Here is a 20,131-nt window from a genome sequence, read left to right as displayed (position 1 = left end):
AGGAAGCCCTCCTTGCTTAGCCTCTCCATTCCAATCACTTCTTAGCATTACTGCCCTAGGGTGCCCTTCCCTGATTTACACGAGTATGTATCTGTCTCTTCCAGCAGCCTGAGATTGCCTCCAGAGCAGCCTCGTCTCAGTTGGCCTGCAGCTTCCCGGCAAGAGTCCTGCACACTTGCTGGGAAGAAATGGAGGGTGGCACATCCTCACTAGAGGGTGGAACATTCGGAAAGATTGACAGACTGACAGAAGCATACCTCTGACACCACTCAAGGACAGTTTATTGAACATACAGCAGAAATTCAGAGTATTTAACTTAAGCAAAAGAGGAACTAGTTGTTACCATTCTTAGGAATATTTACACTCTGAGCCACGACATCTGGACTAGGCAGTACCACCCAGGGACAGAAAGGCAAGCTCCACTTACTGAGCTCAGCTCATGGCACCGGAAATTGAGAGTCAGAGGCCATGTAGGACACAGCCCCAGAGAGATGGCCGAAGACAAATCACATACCCACAGTCCTGACAAAAGGCGATGTAATTACGCTGCCCTCATCAAAAAGAACGGTGACGTTGACAGTCCGTTTGTTAAAGAGGCAGTGACATGCCACAGAAAGAGCATAGACCTTGGTGTCGGCCAGGCGCGACTCTGGCACGTAGGTGGGTGACTGGGGCCAATTCTGTAGCCTCTTGGGATCAGGCTCCCAGTCTGTTCCAATGATGCTGATCACATCTTCTTTGCAGGACTGGATGAGAATTGGAGGCAATGCGTCTAGGGTGCCTGGTGTCTAGTGAGTGCTTGACAAATGATGGTAGCTATTGTGGATAATGAAGGAGGTGGTTGGGTGACACAGGCTGGCAGAGAATCCCCAGTACACCTTCACTTGACTTTGTGGAGATGGGTGCAGCTGGTGGTCTACAGATGTACACATGGTGTCCTAAATATTGGCGTCATCCTGCAAAGTTGTTTCTGGTGGAGCAAGTAAAGGCTGTCTAACTTCTCACCACCTGGTTACAGGTCTCAAGTCACCCCACCGTGCTGGCAGGGGATGTAAAACCTCTCAGGCAATAGCTAATTTGGCCTAAGCACAGAACAAACCAGTCCCTCCCATGTCCTCTCGCTCCTTCCCTCTCTCTAGGGATGATCACAGCTTCCTTAGGGCCAAGAAGGTTATAATGGCTTGTACCTCCAAAGCCTCCTGCCAGCCCAAGGCAGCAAGGAAAATAACAAGTCGTTAGTCCACATGGGACCTAAGGAAACAGGGAAGGTGACTGTGTCAATCAGAGCTTGAGAGTAAAAGCTAAACCACAGTGCGGACGGTCGAGTGTACTACAGATGGTTTTAAAACTCAGGGGCTGGGAACTTGGGTGTGGCAGACACCTTTGGGAGTGGCAAAGTCACCTCTTCTTCCAGGTGCTGAGGTGGATGAGGCCATGGGTCTAACGGGTGGCTTTCCTTGCTGGGGTGCTGCCTGGGGTGTTCTTGCTCTGGGAGTCCTTGAGGTCTCCCCCTCGCACCTCTTTGGTCTTGGTCTGCCCGCTCTGGGTGGTGCCAGAGCTGCCTGCCATAGTGCTGGCCCCAAGGTCAGCACCCGCAGAGCTGGGGTGATGGTAGCTGTAGCTGCTGCTGCTGATGACGGCTGAGGAAGAGGGGCCAAGAGCAGGGGAGAGGAGCAGTGTCAATCAGCAGGTAATAGCTATGGTAAAGGCTGTCCGCGAGGGCTTCTCTACAACAACACTCTATTTAATCCTCAGAACGACCCTCAGTAGTCAAGAAGCACTACAGAGATGAACTGAGAGCCTATTATGGGCCAGACCTTGTGTGAGGTGAAGACCCCATAGGACAGATACAGTCCCTGCCCTCCTGGAAATTCTAGGAAAATCCATGTCCACCAACCCTTTCTCCAAATGACAACACCCCAGGGGAGAAACAGGAAGGGAAAGGGTGGGCATGACCTCAGTCACTATTTCATAGGATGAAAAAGGAGAACGTTTCCTTTGAAGCCCAAGAATCTTCCCAAGACAGTAACAGAAGCTTCTGGGTGGGGTGAGACAATAAATGGAGGTGACATCACTTTGTCCCAGGGTCCCTGGCTTTCCCAACCCAAGGCATCTCTCAAGATACTCACAGATGCTCACAGAGGATGGATTCTCCCCAGACATCCTGTGAGACAGAAAGTTAGAGAAAGACAAAAACTCAGTGTCGAGATTCCACTGAACCTTAATGGGCTCCTGCTTTTATACGTGCATCATTTAAACTCATCCTTATAACAACTTATGAAATTGACACTATCACCTTCATCTTACAGATGAGAAAACAAGAGGCCTGGAGATATTAGATGATTTATCGCCACCACAGCACTAGCATAGGGTAAAGCCAATAATTAGCCCCTGCTGTACAGCCAATCATTAGCCCCAGGTCTGTCTGAGCCCCTGGTTCTCTTCACAGCGGCACACGGCCACCTATGCCTCATGGCTCATGTCCGACAACCCCTTGCAGGAAGCTGCCTCTGAGTTCATGAAATCACCACATCCCTTGCCTGTATTGGCACAAACGATGTTCTCCAGGTGGCCCCTCAGCCAGGCAGGAGCCACCCCAAGTCCCTTCTCACACTTTCCCCTCCACCCCGGCCACCTGCACTCCTCGCCCTCCAGCAGCTTGCGGTAGGTGGCGATCTCCATGTCCAGGGCCAGTTTCAGGCTCATGAGCTCCTGGTACTCGCGCAACATCCGCGCCAGCTCCTCCTTGGCCTGGTGCAGGGCGCCCTCCAGCTCGTCCAACTTGGCCCGGGCATCCTTCAGGGCATTGTCTCCCCGCTGCTCAGCATCAGCAACGGCTGTCTCCAGGCTGGCACACTGACAGGCAAAGAACAGAGAGACCCTCAGAACAGAAAATTACATTTAGCTCATACCGGTGAAATAGAACAGCACCCTTATTTTGCAGATGGGGCCCTAGGTGACAAGGAGTAAAAGCTGCAAAGTCAACACCAGAACTTTGTCTCTTCTATTTTCTATTGCAGAGGAATATTCAAAGCTGTTGTCACATGAAGCTGTGGAGGCAGTTGCATTTCAGGAGGTCAGAAAGAAATGTCGATGTTTGCCTGAAACTGGAGGCCACCAGCATCTGCAGATTCAAAATACTCCAGGTTCAGGAAAATCATACCCGATTCCCCAGCAAGGCCAGCCCTGAGGGTGAGATGGTATGCCACGGTCCCACTGCGATCAGATTCCTGCTGCAGGACCTCTCGCCAGTGGGGATCCTTCTGATCTGTTAGGATCCAGATGAGTGTTTCTGGACTCCAGCACTCCAGGGAGGGTCTGCCTGAAGGCTCCCACATCTGGCCTTCCCTTAGAGCAGGAGGGTAAGGCCCTCAATTATAGGCACAACCTCAGAAGCTGGACTCTGATGAACATCTGGGGGCACTGCGATGCCTGGTGCTAACAGAGGGGGAGGAACTGTGCTCATGGAATTTGTGAATCGGCGAAACGCAGAGTCGTAGAGCTGTCCCTGTGTTCCCCTGCAGAGCATGGAGGGTGGTGGGGATACCAGAAGGAGAACAGGCTCAGATCTTGCCACTGGGCAATTCTGTCACTAGTGGAGCAGACCTAGTTCTCACAGAGGTCACAGGAAGGATCCTCCAGCCTCCAAAATCATCTCCCCACTGATGCAGTGTTTAAGATTTGCTGCTGTCAGGTAAGACAGCCCCCCTCGCCGGCCCAGTAATATGGAAGTAGTACCGTGGCACAGGGCAAGGAAACTCAGGAGGGCTTCATCGACGGCTGTGTCCCTCAGTCGCCAGACCATGCCCCACTCCAAGGGCAGGAACCTGGTGTGGCCACAGAGGTGCCTGACGTATACCCCCTGCACCCCACACACATTCCGTGTCCAGTGGGAGGAGGAGACAGAGGGTCTGCCCTCAGAGGGGACACCCAAAGGGGACATGGAGCAGGTTCCCTGGACACAGAAAAAGTCTGCAGAAGAGGAACCTGGGTTCTAATCCTAGCTCCATTCATTACCAGCTGGGGGCTCTGGGCAGGTCCCTTCCCCTTCCCAACTCAGTTGCTTTATCTGCAAAATGAGGAGTCAGAGAAATAGGTTTGAAGCTCTTCCCAGTTCTGGGCAGGTACCAGCTCTGATGGTGGGGTACCAAGGCAGGGTGGGAAAGGGGGACTGTGGGTGGCCAAGGGACCCCTAAGCCTGGCAGGGGAAATTTGCTTGTTCCCAAAGGGCAGGCCCCATTTCCTCATCCCAGAGTTTCCCATGGAACCCGAGAGTTCTTTGTGGGGCTGCTGCCCACCTGCTTCTTCACGTTTCCAATCTCACACCGGATCCTCTGGATGAGCCGGTTCAGCTCCGCCATCTCACTCCTGGTGTGTTTCAGGTCGTCACCATGCTGACTGGCTGCCAGCTGCAGCTCCTGGATCTGGTTTCCCAGAGATAGGAAGTTGGCAGTGAGACAAGGGCACTGGGGAAGGGTCTTGTAAATAAGCCACCCCTGCCACCCTGACTGTTGGTGGGATTTAACAGAGCTGAAGAGGAGTGCTGGAACAGGGTCCTGGGGGCCCAGGTAAGGAGTTTTCTCCCTGACAGCCCCAAAGCAGTTTACCCAAAGCATAGTTTCATTACTCAGAGGACTCCCGGCCTTCCATTTCCTTTTGAAAGTCTTCCCGTGTGGATCAGGAAAGAGCTACAGGCTTCTCCTTCTCCCACTCGCCACCAAATTCACCCATGGTTACGCTCCTGCAAGTCTGTGATTCTCCCTCTGCCCTGTGGCAGCATACCCCCATTCCTATAAGTGTATTTGTTTTACCACCTCAATTCTTTCACATGCAACAGAGAGGGACAGGTAGTTATTGGATGGAGGAAAGAAGTGAGGGATCCTCTCTGTTGCATATATTCAATCCATACCAGTTTCATGATTTATCTTTGATAACAGGCTCTGCTGAGAATTCATTTTGTCCTTGAAGCCTTGGTTGGAACCATTCTTTCATTCAGCATGCCCACAAAAGTATTCCTCACATTCACTGTGGAGGTGACCCTTCCCAGGAAGCGAGGGGCCGCTGTGGGAGGAGACCCGTTTGGTGCCCACCTTGGTCTGGTACAGGGCTTCAGCCTCGGCCTTGCTCTTCAGGGCGATCTCCTCGTAATGCATGCGGACCTCGGCGATGATGCTGTCGAGGTCCAGGTCTCGGTTGTTGTCCATGGACAGGATGACTGAGGTCTCACTGGCATGAGTCTGGATCTGAGCGATCTCCTGTATTGAGAGAGGAAGACAGACTCAGCAACCCCCTGGCTTCCCTCTTCTGCCCCGTTAGTCTTCTGGGCCCACAGTCTCTGGCCCAATAGGCTGCTAGGATCCACGGGGCCAAAGTAGGGGGAAGAAGTGCCCTCTGGGATGTGTCTGCAGAGCTGAGGGAGAGCAGCTCACAGCAGCAGGAACCCCTGCAAGTAGCAGGTGTCTGCGGGCACATGCAGATGGGTGAAGAATGCATTTCCCACAATCTCGCAGAATCCAAGGATCTGTGCTTTGTAAGACCTCACTGGGTTATCTTTTCCTGCCTGTGGGCAAGGCCATTATTGTGGTCGAGATCAATTTCCTCCCGCATGTGTGGCCTCCAAGGACCAGCATCCTGCACTTCCACGGTCTCCTGGTGCAGGATTTTGACCTTTCCACCAAAACATCTTTCACTGTGTTGATCCCAAACCTTTCCTGTTGGCATCTCCCTGAAAGAGTTGAGAAGGAGGCAGGGTGAGGGTGAGGGGACAGGAGTGTCCTTACCGCATCATACAGACACTTGAGGAACTTGATGTCTTTGTCCAGAGAGTCCACTTTGGCCTGAAGCTCCATCTTGACCGTGTAGGCTGCATCTGCATCCTTCCAAGAGGCCCCAGAGTCATTGGTGGATGCAACCCTCATCCATAGCTGCCCTGCCCAACCCCTGCCCCAAAGCCATCTGATTTTCTACTTTCTACCCACAAAGGAAAGCTCACTCAATATCCATTTCTTCTCAGACTCCCTGAAGCTTTGGGAATAGGGAAAAGAGGATGTGGCAGCTCTGTTATGCCTGGAGAAAACAAAGCCCAGAGAGGTAGTAGGTTTCCTTAGGTCACACAGCAAGGCTGAGCTGGACCAGAGTTTCACAGTTCCCAGACCTGAATTCTCTGTCTGTCTCTGTCCATTTCCCGAGTGTGTGTCTTTCCTCTCCAACTCACTGGAGGCCAGGACTATGACTCACTCCACCCTCACCAGGCGCCAGCTCCCTCCCCAGTCGCCTGGGCTGAAGTCCTGAGCAGAGTTGTTAAGATGGGGGTGAGAGAGACCCTAATAAGGAGGCTCTTCCCTCCCTTACCTTCTTGAGCACCACAAACTCATTCTCTGCTGCTGTGCGCCGGTTAATCTCCACCTCATATCTGCCGGCAGGGAGAGAAGATAGCCTTACCCCTCTTAGCCAAGGAACTTTCTCTTCCTGCTGGCCAGGCAAATGTTTGGGATGCAGGGTCCCTGCAGGGTCTCTGGGGTGAGCAGTAAGAGGCTAGTGACAGGAATAAGATATCCCTGAGTTGCCTCACTTGCCTCCTACTTTTTGCATGTTAGGAAAACACCCAGGTGACACCAGCAACTGAACCTTTCAGTGGGTCAAGGAGCACAGGAACTGCTTCCTATCAACCAGGCAGGAAGTTATCATCGAACAGGATAGGCCCTTCCCCCCAGCCAGAGAAGGGGATGTGAGGTCCTGACCCTGGAGGGTACACCCCAATCTCCTAAAAAATAATGGCACAGAGATCAAGTAAGCCCAGAGGCACAGGGAACATGGTCTGTGACCGTCGGGTGGGGCCTGCTCACCTCTTCTTGTAGTCTTCCACCAGGTCCCTCATGCTTCTCAGCTCCGAGTCCAGCCTCACCCTGTCCCCGGACAGCGTCTCCAGCTGCTTCCGCAGGTTGCTGATGTAGCCCTCAAGGATGGGCTCCAGGTTCTTCTTGCAGTTGTTCAGGTCCAGCTGCTGCAGCAGCTCCCACTTAGTTTCTAGAACCTGGTTCTGCTGCTCTAGGAACCTTACCTGGAACCCAAATCAACAGACACCTGGAACCACAATGGGTGCAGTCATGCCCCGTGGACACACACCATTGACTCCCCAGGTTTGCCACAGATTGTTGTAGTCATTTTGCTCACGTCTTGACTCTCCACCTTTGACATTCCACACAAACTAGACCCTTTACAAGTGCTCATTTCCTAGCCTTCTGGAGAAGCCATCAGTGAGAACTCACTCAAGGAGATTCCACAGCTTTCTTCTATTGCTTGGCCCTGGTCCCAGGGGATGTCTTTCCTTATGTCTCAATTAAGTGTCTCTTCCTGTACCATGAGCCCTTCCCTCTGAACACTGTTGGATTCTATTAGCCTTTCATGTTTGTGGAAATCAGCCGTCCTCAAGAAACCCATCACTTTTTTGTCAAGGAAGGGCTGCTTTTTACCCAGCTTCCCATCCTGTTCTCCAAAATCGCCAAAGAAGTCAATATATTCATGTATTCTTTTGTCTTCCGTGGCACACAGACCTACTCTCCTTCTCTAATGATGAGGAAGCCCTTCCTGAGGCCCAGCTGCACCTTTCCAGCCACAATGCGCAGTCCATTCCCAGGCAGCAGGAAAACTGCTCATGGCCTCAGGGGGCTGCCTCATCCTCCTCCTATGATACCCACCTTGTCAATGAAGGAGGCGAACTTGTCGTTCAGCGCCTTGATCTGTTCCCGCTCCTGGGAGCGCACCTTCTGGATCTCAGGGTCCAGCTCCACGTTGAGGGGGGCCAAGAGGCTCTTGTTGACAGTGACCTGGTAGATGCCCCCAGGCGGGCACACGGATGAACAAGCAGGCCCCAGGGCCACACTGCCAAACATACTGCCAGCAAAGCCACTGGCCCGGCCCCCTCCATACCCAGAGCCAGGCCTGAAGCTGTAACCTCCAGACCGAACGCTGCCACCAGTCACATTGAAAGAAATACGCTGATTCCCTCCGAGGCTATAGAGGCTCCGACTGCCAAAGCCAGCTCCAGCCCCTCTGCCAGCTGCACAGTAAGAGGCCAGGCTACCCACAGCCTTCCTCGGCACCACTGCTGAATGCACACTGAAGTTGCCCTTGTCACCACCGGACTTGACGTTCAGTTGCCGACTCATGGTGGGAAAGGTGGAGTTGACAGAGCTGGAGAAAAGCAGTCGCCAAGGGGTAGAGAACACAGTGATGGGGCACCCAGAGTGCTGCCTCCTTTTATCCCTGTTGGGCCCAGGACACCAGAAAAGGGCGTCTCTCTACTATCTCGTTTCCCCTGCTAAAGGGCCAGGAGCCATGGGCAATTTGTAGAACAGAGATCTCCAAGTCCTTTGCAGCAACAAAGCTTTTCTGATAGCAAGTGGAATATGCTGCCCTTGCAGACTGGAGTGGTCTAATTTGGAGTTTATCTGTGCTCCCTAATTAGGGACCTGAAGAGTTATCCCCTGAAGAGATCTCCTAGCTTTATTTTTCCAGTGTTACCTCCTTCTTGCTTAACTATCAGCAAGGAGCAGGGGAAATGCCTGCCTTTCCCCAGAGGAGACTCACCTGAAAAACTCCAGGTTTCTTCCCAAAAGAAACCATCTCCCTATTATAGGGTCTTGTGTGGAAGCTGGAATTTTTACATCTGGGAAAAGAAGACATGGAAAGATGATTCTTCTTGGAAAGGTGTCCTCAAATATCTGGATCTGGGTAAGAAGCTCCAGGGTCCATCCTTGGGCCGTGCTAAGGACCACAGCTGTCTAGCAATGAAGTGGACCCCAGGAAGGAAGAGGAACGACTCTGCAGCATCTGCATGACCCCATCAGGGATATTGTCTAGGGCCTTCTGTGTTGGGCAGGGCCTGTGTGGTAGTGCCCTTGACATTGCCTTACAACGATGAGAATGTTTCCAGCCAACTGCATTTCCTCCAGTTGGACTTTCTCTCCTGGATAAGATTATCTGTCCTATTCTAGGAGGTCAGGCAGGGGCTGGGACATAAGCCCCCACACTACCTGGGGAAACACCCCATGGCTGAAGTCACCAAGGAAAAGGACCCCCTGAGTTTCACTCCCAGGTTCAGGGTAGGCTGTTCTGCCAGTTTCCTGGCAACTTCAGGGAGCACTCAATTTTGGAACAGGAGTATCACCGCTTTATAGCTCAGGTAGTGTGGGTACAGTGCAATGCTAAAAAGTTATTTCGGGGCCGGGCACGGTGGCTCACACCTGTAATCCCAGCACTTTGGGAGGCCGAGGAGAGCAGATTGCCTGAGGTCAGGAGTTTGAGTCCAGCCTGGCTAACATGATGAAACCCCCTCTCTACTAAAAATATAAAAATTAGCTGAGCCTGGTGGCGCATGCCTATAGTTTCAGCTACTCGGGAGGCTAAGGCCAAAGAATCACTTGAACCCGGGAGGCAGAGGTTGTAGTGAGCTGAGACTGCACCACTGCACTCCAGCTTGGGTGACAATTTCAAAACTAGGTATCTGGCAGCTGCCTTCATGCGAGACTCTGACCACTTCCTATAACTAAACTGGGAACACTTGGCCTGTTTGGATCCAGCCGAGGGCAGAAGACTACTGTTCCCACTGCTGGGGAGGGAAAAGGAGAAGCTGACCTGGGCAGGGAGAGTGGAGCTTAGGCCTGGAACCTGCCCCAGAAGACTTTCCCCTTCACAGGGTGTTTTCCTCTCACCCCCTAAGACAATGGTGGAAGGTTCTTCCCCAGGGACCCTGTCTCAGGGGGGCCCTCCTGGCAGGGCCTAGCCCTAGAGCACAGGAGCATGTAATTGAAGGGGTTGCTTGTGGTTTTCTAAGTCAGGTTGCAAGGGCAACAACAGGGGTGCTGCCAGACGCTGGGTTTGCCTCCTTCCTGTGCTGGAGTGTTCACGTCAACAAATGGTGTGAGTTCCTTGACCTGGGGGTGACTGTCCTATGGCCCCAGCCCCCAAGAAGCCTGCAGACCAATAAGAGGAATCCACGCAAAGTACTTAAAGTAGAGCCAAAGCTCTGGAATAACAGAAGAGCATTACGAACCATGGATCAGAGGTGCACTGAGGAATGGCTCATTTTGATTAGGGTTTTTGGGGATCTCCAGAAGCCAGACTTATATTCCCAACAATGCCCATGACAGGTGCTGGCTCAGAGTAGTGGCTCAGAGGTAGTGGGGCTGGAAGTGTTCCTTATGGTAGTAGTAGCAATAGTGGTAGTAACATCGTTGTATAATAGTGATGGTAGTAGCAGAAAGAGTTAACACTGTTCACTTCACATGTGCCAGGCATTGTGCCAAGCACTACGTGGGATGTCTCACTGACCCTCCTTTACAGTTGAAGAAACAGAGGAACTTGCCCATCTCACTCAACTAGTAAGTTAGAGTTGGGCCCGGAATTCAAGTGCGTCTGGTTTCAAAGTCCATGTTCCTGACCATCATGTTATATGGTAGAGATGGAAGTTAGTAGCAAAGATGCAAAGACATGGTGGTACATGTGGCAGGCATGGCAGCTGTGGGCTGGGACCCTCGTGCTTGTGTTTCTGTTGTTTTTGATTAAAGTGTGACATGAGGAGAAGGGGAGGTTGTTGCTGAATTAGGGACTTGCAAAGGGTAGCTGCTCATGATAAGACATCACTCTAGGTTCAGAGAGAAAATCAGCCACAGCAAGGATGGGCAGGGGGAAGGAAAAGACTTGCTTTCATGAGCAGCTGTTTTATTCTGGAATCCCCAGCACCTGGCCCTTCATTGCCCGGCTCAAAGGGGGAAATAAACACAGTTCTGGCTAGCTGAGTCTTTGTGCCACCACCACCTGGCTGACTATGAGCCCCAATCTGATAGGAATTTCAACAAAAAGGCTTTTACAAAGCAGAAAAGGCATGAGGCTAGATCTTTGAGGCTGGAGAAGACTTGGGGTAAACAAAAAGCAGACATCCAGGTGCCTGGGAAATGCAGCAGAATGAATGGGGTCCATCCACACTCAAAAGTGTGTGATGGGCTGGGAAGGGCCAGGACTAGGGCTAGGGGTCCTGGCACCCTTTGTATTCATTACAAAGGGTGCCTCTGTGGGCTGGGCCCTGTGCTGGAGGCTGGCAAATAAGGGTTACTGACAGTGGTGGTAATGATGGTGGTGGTGTGGCTGTGACGGAGAAGGAAAAGGTAGAGGCAGAGTAGGATTTCCTGACAACAGTGTTGTGATTGTGGCCACACAGAAGCAATCCTCCTAATTCGTTCCTAGGGAACTTAATTGCAGGGGAATTGTCTTTGGCCTGTGCAGTCAGATCCCTAGAGTTCCAGCCTTCACTGTGTTGGATACCCTTTAATTAGCAATCACACACCACACCCTGGTCTTTGAGTTCATTGGACTAATGAGTGTCCCAAGGCGAGAAGAGATTAATTAGTTCATTAAATGTGTATAAAACTGGGCATCTACTGGGTGTTCAGCTCTATGCTAGACAGAGGGAGATATCTGAGACGCTCTCTTTCTCTTTTAGGAAGTTAATTGAACTGGAGGAGAAACAATATAAACATATACAGAAGTTGTTTTGCTGTTGTTATTGCTGTAGTTTTAATTCTACATGCCTATATTGGATTATGTGCTTGAACAAGTAACTCAGACAAGCTGTTGATTGAAATTCTGATCTAAAAGAATTTAAAAGTTCATGAAAATCTACTTTTGCTTACCCTAAATCTTCTCCACCTTTGAATTAAAAAGAAACAGAAAAATAGAATAAAAGAGAGGCTGGGCTCTCTGAGGTAGGGGCTGGGAACTGGAAAGTTGGCCAGATGGGGCAGGTGCATGGGGCATCCCTCAGACAGCGAGAGGCCCAGGCAGATTGTAAGCGAAGGCTCGACTTGGGAAGCAGAGATGGAGGCAGAGATGGCGGTGCAGGCCTAGACAGTTCCCTTCTCCCTGTAGACACTGTGGAATCATGCAAGGGTCCTGATTTCACAGGGCCAGTGCTTTTGGTTAAGGAATAGTCTCTGTGTTACAGGAGGAGGGCTTTGGAGACACAGGTACCTCAGGGAGCCCAAGGGAGCTGAGTCAATTGTGCCATAATCTCTCACCATCTTCCTGGAGCATAAGGATTCCATTCTGCAGAGCACATCTCAACAGAGGGAAATAAAAAGCAGCCCCATGAAAAATCCCAATGGCCGTAACCATCATATATATAGTTTGAAGATGAATAATGAAGGTTGTTTTTCTCTAGCCCTTTGGCCTTTGACTGCTCCTGGGCACAGAACAATAGTTGAGGGACCCAGATTCTGCAGATCAAGGTCATTAAAGAAAAGAGAAAGGCCAGACGTGGTGGCTCATGCCTGTAATCCCAGCACTTTGGATGGCCGAGGTGGGCAGATCACTTGAGGCCAGGAATTCGAGACCAACCTGGCCAAAATGGTGAAACCCTGTCTCTAATAAAAATACAAAAATTAGCTGGGAGTGGTGGCACATGCCTGTAATCCCAGCTACTTGGGAGGCTGAGGCAGGAGAATCTTGTGAACCCAGGAGGCAGAGGTTGCAGTGAGCTGAGATTGTGCCATTGCACTCCAGCCTGGGGGACAAGAGCAAAACTCCATAAAAAAAAAAAAAAGAAAGAAAGAAAGAAGGAAGGAAGGAAGGAAGGAAGGAAGGAAGGAAGGAAGAAAGAAAGAAAGAAAGAAAGAAAGAAAGAAAGAAAGAAAGAAAGAAAGAAAGAAAGGGAAAGAAGGAAAGAAAGAAAAGAAAGAAAGGAAGGAAGAAAGGAAGAAAGGAAGGAGAGAAAAGAAAAGAGAAGAGAAAGAAGCTTGAAGGATTCTTGAGATAACTTTGCGGGGATAAGACTTGGGGACAAACCACAGCACCTTAGTACTGGAAAGGACCTAAAACTGAGTTCTCTGATCTCCCTTTGAAAATAAGCTCAGTGCAGAAACCTAATACCCTCTGCCTGTCTGAACCAGTTTGAAAGGAGCCTGTGTTTCCATCTTAGTCCAAAGTTAGCTAGCCTAGACAACAGAGTTCATCTGCTTTTTCCCCGTGTGTCTCCCAAAACCCTTCACTTTCCTGAATTAAATTTTCTGTGCCAGGAGTCGGATGACAGATGGGATATGCACCAGATACATGGGCAGAGCCCACTGCTGCAATCCTGGGCTCTAGATATGGCTGGGGGCTGAGTCGGAGAGGGTGTGGAGAGTGAAGCAGAAAGCTCCATGTTGGCGAGAGGGGGAATAGGAAACTCTGGGCACAGAGGAATAGGAAAAGCACCCCAGGCAAGACGGTATGGAGAATCTAGATACTGTTTTGTAGAGTACTCAACTATCCCAGTTTTCCTAGGGCTGAGGGGTTTTCCAGAGCACCCAACTTTCAGTGCTACAGAAGTTCTGGAAAGTTCTGGACTGTTCTGGAAAAAACTGGACCCTTGATCACCGGAACATCACACACCATATTGCAGAGCTCTGAGTACCAGACTCTCCAGTGGACCCTAAGGATCACTGAAGTCACGTCTACCAAGCCTGTAAAACTTAAACACTCAAGCAATCCCTGTCTCCATCCCTACTAGACCCCCTTTTCCCCTCACACACACTCTTGTTAAATGAATTCCTCAGATTATGAGAAGAAAGCAGATGGCTGGATGGCATCAATTTTTATTTAATTCCAATCCCTCTCACTCAATGCCTGTCCTGTTATAGGCACTGTACTGAGTGAAATCCCAGACGGGCAGTCAGCATGGTCAAAATTCCCATTTCTTGGTATCACATTAGTGTAGGGCACATTGTGCAGTAAGCCTCTATTTATTAAACACTTAGCAGAGGATGTTTAGTGACCTGAAACCTGCCAGTTTCCTTATCACTGCTAGTCTCGTGGAACTTTCTACCTATACCTCTCGGGGTAAACGTGGGGGGATGCATCTCTGCAAGCACCCTTCTCTGAGTCTAGGACCTTCCCCACTTCTTCCCAGCATGGGTATCTCCCTCCTCTCTGCTGCAGCCCAGCTCAGGATGGGCATGCTCCACCCTTCCCACCTGGAGAGAGAAACATCAGAGCAGTTTAACCAAGTTGTTGCAGGGCCCATACAGAGCCTTTATGCCAATCAGAAAAAGGCGCCCCTTCCTGTGGGCAGATGCAGCCCTTTCCCAGGGTGCATGGCTGGATTTCAGCCTCTACTTCCCCCGCACTGAGACTTAGTGCTCAGCACAACCTGCATGCCCCACCAGGGCCACCCTTGTAGCTTGCCTAAGTCTCAGGGATGGGCTCACGGTCCACAGGTGAGTTGGAGCCTCTGATCAGAGCTGTCCTCCTGCACAAAGGGTCATGGGAGCCTCCTGGCTTCCCCGAGCACGCGCCTCCTTCTCCAGGGCTGCCTGAGCTCTGTCTGCCAGTTCCCAGGGTCTTTCCTCTCTGATCCCTGGGGAAAAGTAGTGGTCTCCCAGCTCCCCGCTCACTGGCACCCACAGGGCTTGTCACCAGGAACTCTGCCCCACCTAGTTTTTCTTTGGCTTGGGGATCAGCGGGCTTCTGTTCATTGTTCCATTCTGAGTCTCCTTTTGTCTTCAGCACCTCCTGAATTGTGTCTCTCCAAGCTCCTCCATTCTTGGTTCTCTCCCTGCTCGGGCTCCTAAGGTTTTTATGATGGAACAGGACCCTAGCCCCTGACTGTAGATCAAGCACTCTTTCGTTCTCTTTCTCTCCTCCTCTTCTTTTTTTTTTTTCTTTCAAGATAAGCTCTCTGAACTCTTTACGACTCTACCCACCACCTACCTAGTCATCACAGGGAACTTTTCTCAGCTCCAGTGCACATAGGTATGTGAAGACAAGCACCGTCTTGCCCTGGGAAAGACACGTTTCTTCCATTTGTTCATTTTAAAATTCCACTAGGCCCCCATCTGGGCACTATTTAATCCGTCTCCTTACCTCAGACCCCCTCCACCTTCCCTCCAGCCACTTCAGGAAGAACTTTGTATTTTCTGAGACCCCAACCCCCTTTATTACAGGATTCATTTTGAAAGACAACAGGGAGGCTGGGGGAAATGCCTTAATCTTTTGATCTTCACTGTGAAGTTTGATGCTTGATCCACCTCTTCCTCTGCCCATTTGCAAAGCAAACAAGCCGGCTGTGCATTGGGCTGTAATTAAGCCACATCATCGCTAATGACATGCTCTCTATCTCCCATCATCAGAGCATCACACAATCCATCCAAACAGGAAGGAGAAGCCCAACCCTGCACCATCCCTGGGGAGTGCTCTAGTGGTGGGTCAGGCCTGGGGTGGCAACTGCCTCCAATGTGGAGGGAATGACCAGCTTCCCTCCCTGGGCCCACATCATATCTGAGCCTGCTGGGCCCTGGGGAAAGGTGTTAAGAAGGGACAGGAGAAGGGGAGAGATACCAGGCAGGGCAGAAGCACTAGGGGCCTGGCAATGTGGAAATTGGGAGGAAGAAACATTTCCACCATAGGCAATGTGGAAATTGGGAGGAAGAAACATAAAAGTAGCACGTCAAGAAGAAATAGAAGAAGTGGAGTCTTTGGAGAAAGGAGCTAGGGAAGGCTGGGTCAGTGAGGAGGGTAGGTTGCTGCTGAGGGAAGGGCTAAAAAGAGAGAGAATGGAGGATGAACCCTGAGGTTGGGGCAGGGGACTGAACTGAGCCCTTCAGAGCTCCATGAGAGACACATCCATGCAGCCCTGGCCTGTAGGTGGAAGGGATGGGTGGCCTGCTGGATACAGGGAACCTCTCACTGCTGTGGGGTGAGGGACCCTCAGCACCACCCTCACCAATGCAGACCTGCCATGGAATTTAAGGCTTGGGCAGGTGGGACCTAGGGGAGGCTTGACGCTGGCACCTGAGCCTCAGGGTCAGAGAGTGAGCTCCTCCATCTGGAGCCAAGACCACAGCCAGCCCTTTTGGAAAGTTCTATCCCCCTCTCCTGCAGAAAAGGAGGCAGGAGATGTTGACACCGAGAGACCTAGTCCACATCTTCCCAGTGTCATGGGCCTCCATTGAGGCAAGTGGTGTCTTATGCAGGGCAACCAGGTTGGACACACAGCTGTGGGCTCAGGAGGCAGGTGATGAAATGAGCCAAGAGCCTGCAGATCTGAGAGTTGGGGAGAACGACTCACATCACAGGGAAAGCCGTCTGGAAGCGAGAGCCAGTGAAAGCAAGTCCTGGGTCATAGTGGCTCCCATTTCAGGGAAGAGGAACAGGGGCAGTGTGGAGCAAGGGTGGGGGCTGCATGTTATAACAGGGGCCAAAGAGAAGGCTCAGAGGAACCAGCAGCCCTTCCAGGAGGAGAGAACCTTCTGGAAATGGATGTGGGCTGGGAGGCTAGAAGAGAATGTAATGGGACCGGAATGGAGCTAGAAGCTAGCCTGGCAGGTGTGCCTCAAGTGCGACATGGAGCTTGCTATGCACTAGTCACTGTGCTAAGCTCTGTGCACATTTCAACTCATTTCATCCTCACACCAATCTGTCAAGTAAATACTCTTGTTTTTCCCACATTACAAGTGAGGAAAGAGAAACTGAGCAGAGAAACTGAGTTGCCCACATCGCAGTTACAACTGGGAAAAGAAACAAATCAACAAAAGGATTCAGATCCACACCTGGCCGACTGCAAAGTGTGTGTACTTCCACGCTGGACTTCTAAGGTCCCTTTCAGTCCTGGATCCACCACGCTATGGTTCAGGTCTTGAGTTTGGAGCAGCTTTAATCTAGAACTTGGGCTGCATCTGGAGTTCCAGGAAGAAGGATCTGGAATCTCTCCTGGAGATGGACGAATTGGAAGCAAGAAGGAGGGATTTCGGGGATAAGCCCCTGAGAGGGGTCTGCATCTAAATGGGGATGCAGTGTGGATGACTCACCAGGGAGGAGGGATAGACAAGCCAATGGCAGCTGGTTTGCAGGAGAGGAGAGACCCTCAACATCTCTGGCACTCCTGGAAGTTTTGCTAAATGTGAATGTGAGGACTGAGGGGCAGTGCAGAACAATTGTCCTTCGTCTAGTTGCCACTCTATAGGCGGCAGAAGTGGCAGAGCCCTGAGAGGGAGATTGGAAACAGCTGGCAAAGGGCAGCTCAAACCCCAGAGCAGCTGCCAAATGGGACCTAAGCAGTCTTTAACAAGCTCCCTGTCTCCAACAATTCACATCCCTGTTACCACCTCCTCCAGGAAGCCTTTCCAGATTGTGTTCCTCTCTCAGGCCTTTCTTCCTATGGAGCCCCTTGGCTGTGCCTTGCTGGTGCCTCCATGACTGGCTCATCTATTGCCTGAGAAAGAAAGAGTTCTCAGAGGAGGGAGGGGTTTGCACACAGAGCAGGCAGGGCTTAGGAGAGGGGGCCTCAGTTGAGTCATGGGGGCCCTCACTCCAAGGACCTCTGGATCAGCACCAAGATTTTCAGGAAAAGCTGTCTGAAGGCCTCAGGTTCTCTAACTAGAGGTGTGGAGGTTCAGGCAGCAGGCAGCATCAGTCCCTGCCCCCTCCTCCTTCCTGTAAGAGGAGAGGCCAGAGAGGAGAGGAAGAGGAGACAGGAGTCAGGCCCGGGCAACACAGAGGCTGGGGCCAGCCTGGGCACGCCAGGGAGTGAAACAGCATCCCTCCCACTGGCAGCTCGGCGAGGGACCCAGAGCCTGTCTAGGGTCATCCTACACCCTCCCTGCTGTAGGGAAGTCTTTCCTCCGGAGTCACAGGGATGGAAAGTGCAGTATCCTGGACCGATGGCAGAGGGCAGTGTGTGCACAAAATAGAGGCACTGAGGGTTTTCCCCTGCTTGGAAATGAACAGCCAGTGACCAGATAGGAATGTGTTTTAGTTTATTAGTTAGTTAATTTAGCTAATGGACTCCACCTGTCACTTAGTCCATCTCGGCCAGGGCAAAGTCCTGCTGTTGATCCACACTCTTCGGACATGAACCAGCCCACAGCCGGCAAACACAGACTTATGCTTTGAAAATACTAATAACAACAGTGAGCATCTACGGGTGGCAGACTGTGTTCCAGGCACTGGTTTACTTCCCTCATCTCTTTTCCTATTCTCTGATCTCCTCTAAGGTGAGTTCTTTGAAAGGTAAGGAGGTGTCGAAGCCAGGAGCATAGACTCCAGAATCAGACTGGAATTCAGTTCTTCCCAATTACTAACCGAGTGACATTTGGTTAGTTACTTAACTCCTCTGAGCTTCAATATCCTCACAAGTTAAATGGACATTATAATAATCACATCTTATAAAAACAATGCATGTCAGATTGTGGGAGAATTCATTGAGTTACCAGCCATAAAGAGTTGAGCAGAGTGACTGCTGAGAACGGTTTCTGGCACACAGAAAGCAATTCGTAACAGCCAGCTTGTATTCATCTTCTTTCACAAGCACAGGATCTTGCACTAGGCCACTTCCGGCAATTAGAAGAGCCAGACTTCAAAACTTGGTATATGACTCTTCTGCCACAATGCTAGGCCCAAGGGGATCGTTTATCTGACAGTCCTGGCTTTGCCAGTTGTCCAAGGATCCAAGTTAGTATTTATTTAGATCAAAAGTGTCCCAGTTTGAGTGACTGCTTGCATACAAATGCATATAAAACACAAATTTATTAACACAAATATGTCTTATCACTTGCACACTAGGCCATCGAGACATGGGTATGTTGTGTGTATATCCAGCTCTTTTTCTCAGGGAAGGTGGGCTAAACTAAGGCATGCATTCCCTTGGCAAAAGTGCTGACTGTGAGCCGGACCCTGGAACAAGGGGATGTAGGGCATGAAGTGAGGGACAGACATGTGAGCAGCTGACATGACACCAGAAAAATAGAGTGCCGGCTTTAACACAGGCTCAGGACAGGGCTGTGAGTGTGAAGGCCACTGGTCCAGCCCCGGCTGCTCACCAGTGCTGTGAATATGGACAGATCACTCAGCCATCTGGGACTCAGTTTGCCTGCCTGTAGAATACAGGTGTGGGGCAGGGAGGTGTTGGGCCACGACTGAAATGATCCTTCTCATGTAATGCTTGAAGACGGGTGGTCCACCTGGAGGGACCAGGCACCACAGAAATGTGGGTGGTGGAGTCTCAGTCAGGCCACACAAGGTGCGCGGGCTGTGTCCATCAGCGGGTAATGGACATCTGAGGTTGAGAAAATGTTACGTGCAAAGGCCCTCGGGTGTGAAAAGTCTGGCCTGCATGGGGAAAGGCTAGAGAATAAAGTGGGAAGCAATGCAGGGGAGACAGGATCTCGGGCACTCTGAATGCCACCCTCAAACGAAGCTTGCACTTGAAAGATGGTCTCGCGTTAAGGGTTTTTCTCAAATCAACTGTGCCGACTCTGAGAAACAAACATTCTTGCAGAAACATACACATACACACACATATACACACATACACACAAACATACACACACATACACATACACACACACACACAGAGCTAAAAGAGCATCCTTGAATCTCTCAGCTTCTTACTCCACTGAATTTTTCTTCATAGTAGTTAGCACTGCTTGACTTCATATTATATATCACTTCGGTAGGTGCATATTTTCACTCTCCCTCTATGGGGCCAGTGTCTGTGCCTATTTTGTTTATTCTGGTAATGCCAGTGCCTGAGCAATGCCTTGCTCACTAAATATTTGTTAGATGAGCCACTACTTCATATATACCTTAGACAGACAGGCTATAAGCATATACACACACAGGCCTTACACATTAGGGTAAAAAGGAAGTCGGTTAAAAGAGGAGGAAGGCAGGGCCACTGTGTGGGAGCAGGACTGGGGAGTGAGTGGTGGGTGGTGGAGAGTGAGACGCTGGGGAGAATGAAGGGACGACCACTCGCTACACAGACAGTGAGTGTGCACAGCCGCGGGTGCTTTAAGAACCAGAGCAGGAAGCCATGCGGAGCTCTAACATCTGTATCTGATGTGGAGTAATGATGTCTCACAGGGCTATTGTGCAGAATAGGTGGCACAGGGCACATGAAGCAAAGGGCCTGCCCAGCAGCTGCCTGGGTAATACATTTCAACTGTTTACAAGGATCAGCCCTCTCCCAGTACCTACCTGGCTAAAACCAGTGAAGAGCCACATGAGCCCAGGACCCAGAGTGAAACAAGTGTCAGATGAAGAAAAGTTAAGGCCCTGCAGATGGTGACATTCTGGGCAACAGATTCAACTGAGAACCAAA

General features: G+C 50.9%; 1 protein-coding gene across 1 annotated transcript; it reads right to left on the bottom strand.

Annotated features, from left to right (window-relative positions):
- Nucleotides 1-292: 292 nt before the first annotated feature.
- On the bottom strand, nucleotides 293-8,210 carry KRT74 (keratin 74). The gene is made up of 9 exons (XM_017861432.1): nucleotides 7,698-8,210; nucleotides 6,846-7,060; nucleotides 6,352-6,412; nucleotides 5,781-5,876; nucleotides 5,091-5,255; nucleotides 4,299-4,424; nucleotides 2,636-2,856; nucleotides 2,130-2,164; nucleotides 293-1,640 (listed from the first exon to the last, which is right to left on the bottom strand). Exons 1-9 carry the CDS (start codon nucleotides 8,166-8,168, stop codon nucleotides 1,441-1,443), a joined length of 1,590 nt encoding a protein of 529 aa, XP_017716921.1. The 5' UTR covers nucleotides 8,169-8,210; the 3' UTR covers nucleotides 293-1,440.
- Between the last annotated feature and the right edge of the window lie 11,921 nt (nucleotides 8,211-20,131).

The sequence above is a fragment of the Rhinopithecus bieti genome, unplaced genomic scaffold, assembly GCF_001698545.2.
Source record: "Rhinopithecus bieti isolate Rb0 unplaced genomic scaffold, ASM169854v2 scaffold_56806, whole genome shotgun sequence".
Taxonomy (NCBI): Eukaryota; Metazoa; Chordata; class Mammalia; order Primates; family Cercopithecidae; genus Rhinopithecus; species Rhinopithecus bieti.
Note: the sequence above shows the minus strand (reverse complement) of the source record. Positions and strands in the feature narration are given on the sequence as shown.

Coding starts and splice junctions, on each gene's coding strand:
- KRT74 (XM_017861432.1), bottom strand. CDS start 8,168: ATGAGTCGGCAACTGAACGTCAAGTCCGGTGGTGACAAGGGCAACTTC. Junction 7,061..7,697: donor TCGCCTCCTTCATTGACAAG/GTGGGTATCATA, acceptor TTTGGGTTCCAG/GTAAGGTTCCTAGAGCAGCA. Junction 6,413..6,845: donor GTGGAAGACTACAAGAAGAG/GTGAGCAGGCCC, acceptor CCCTGCCGGCAG/ATATGAGGTGGAGATTAACC.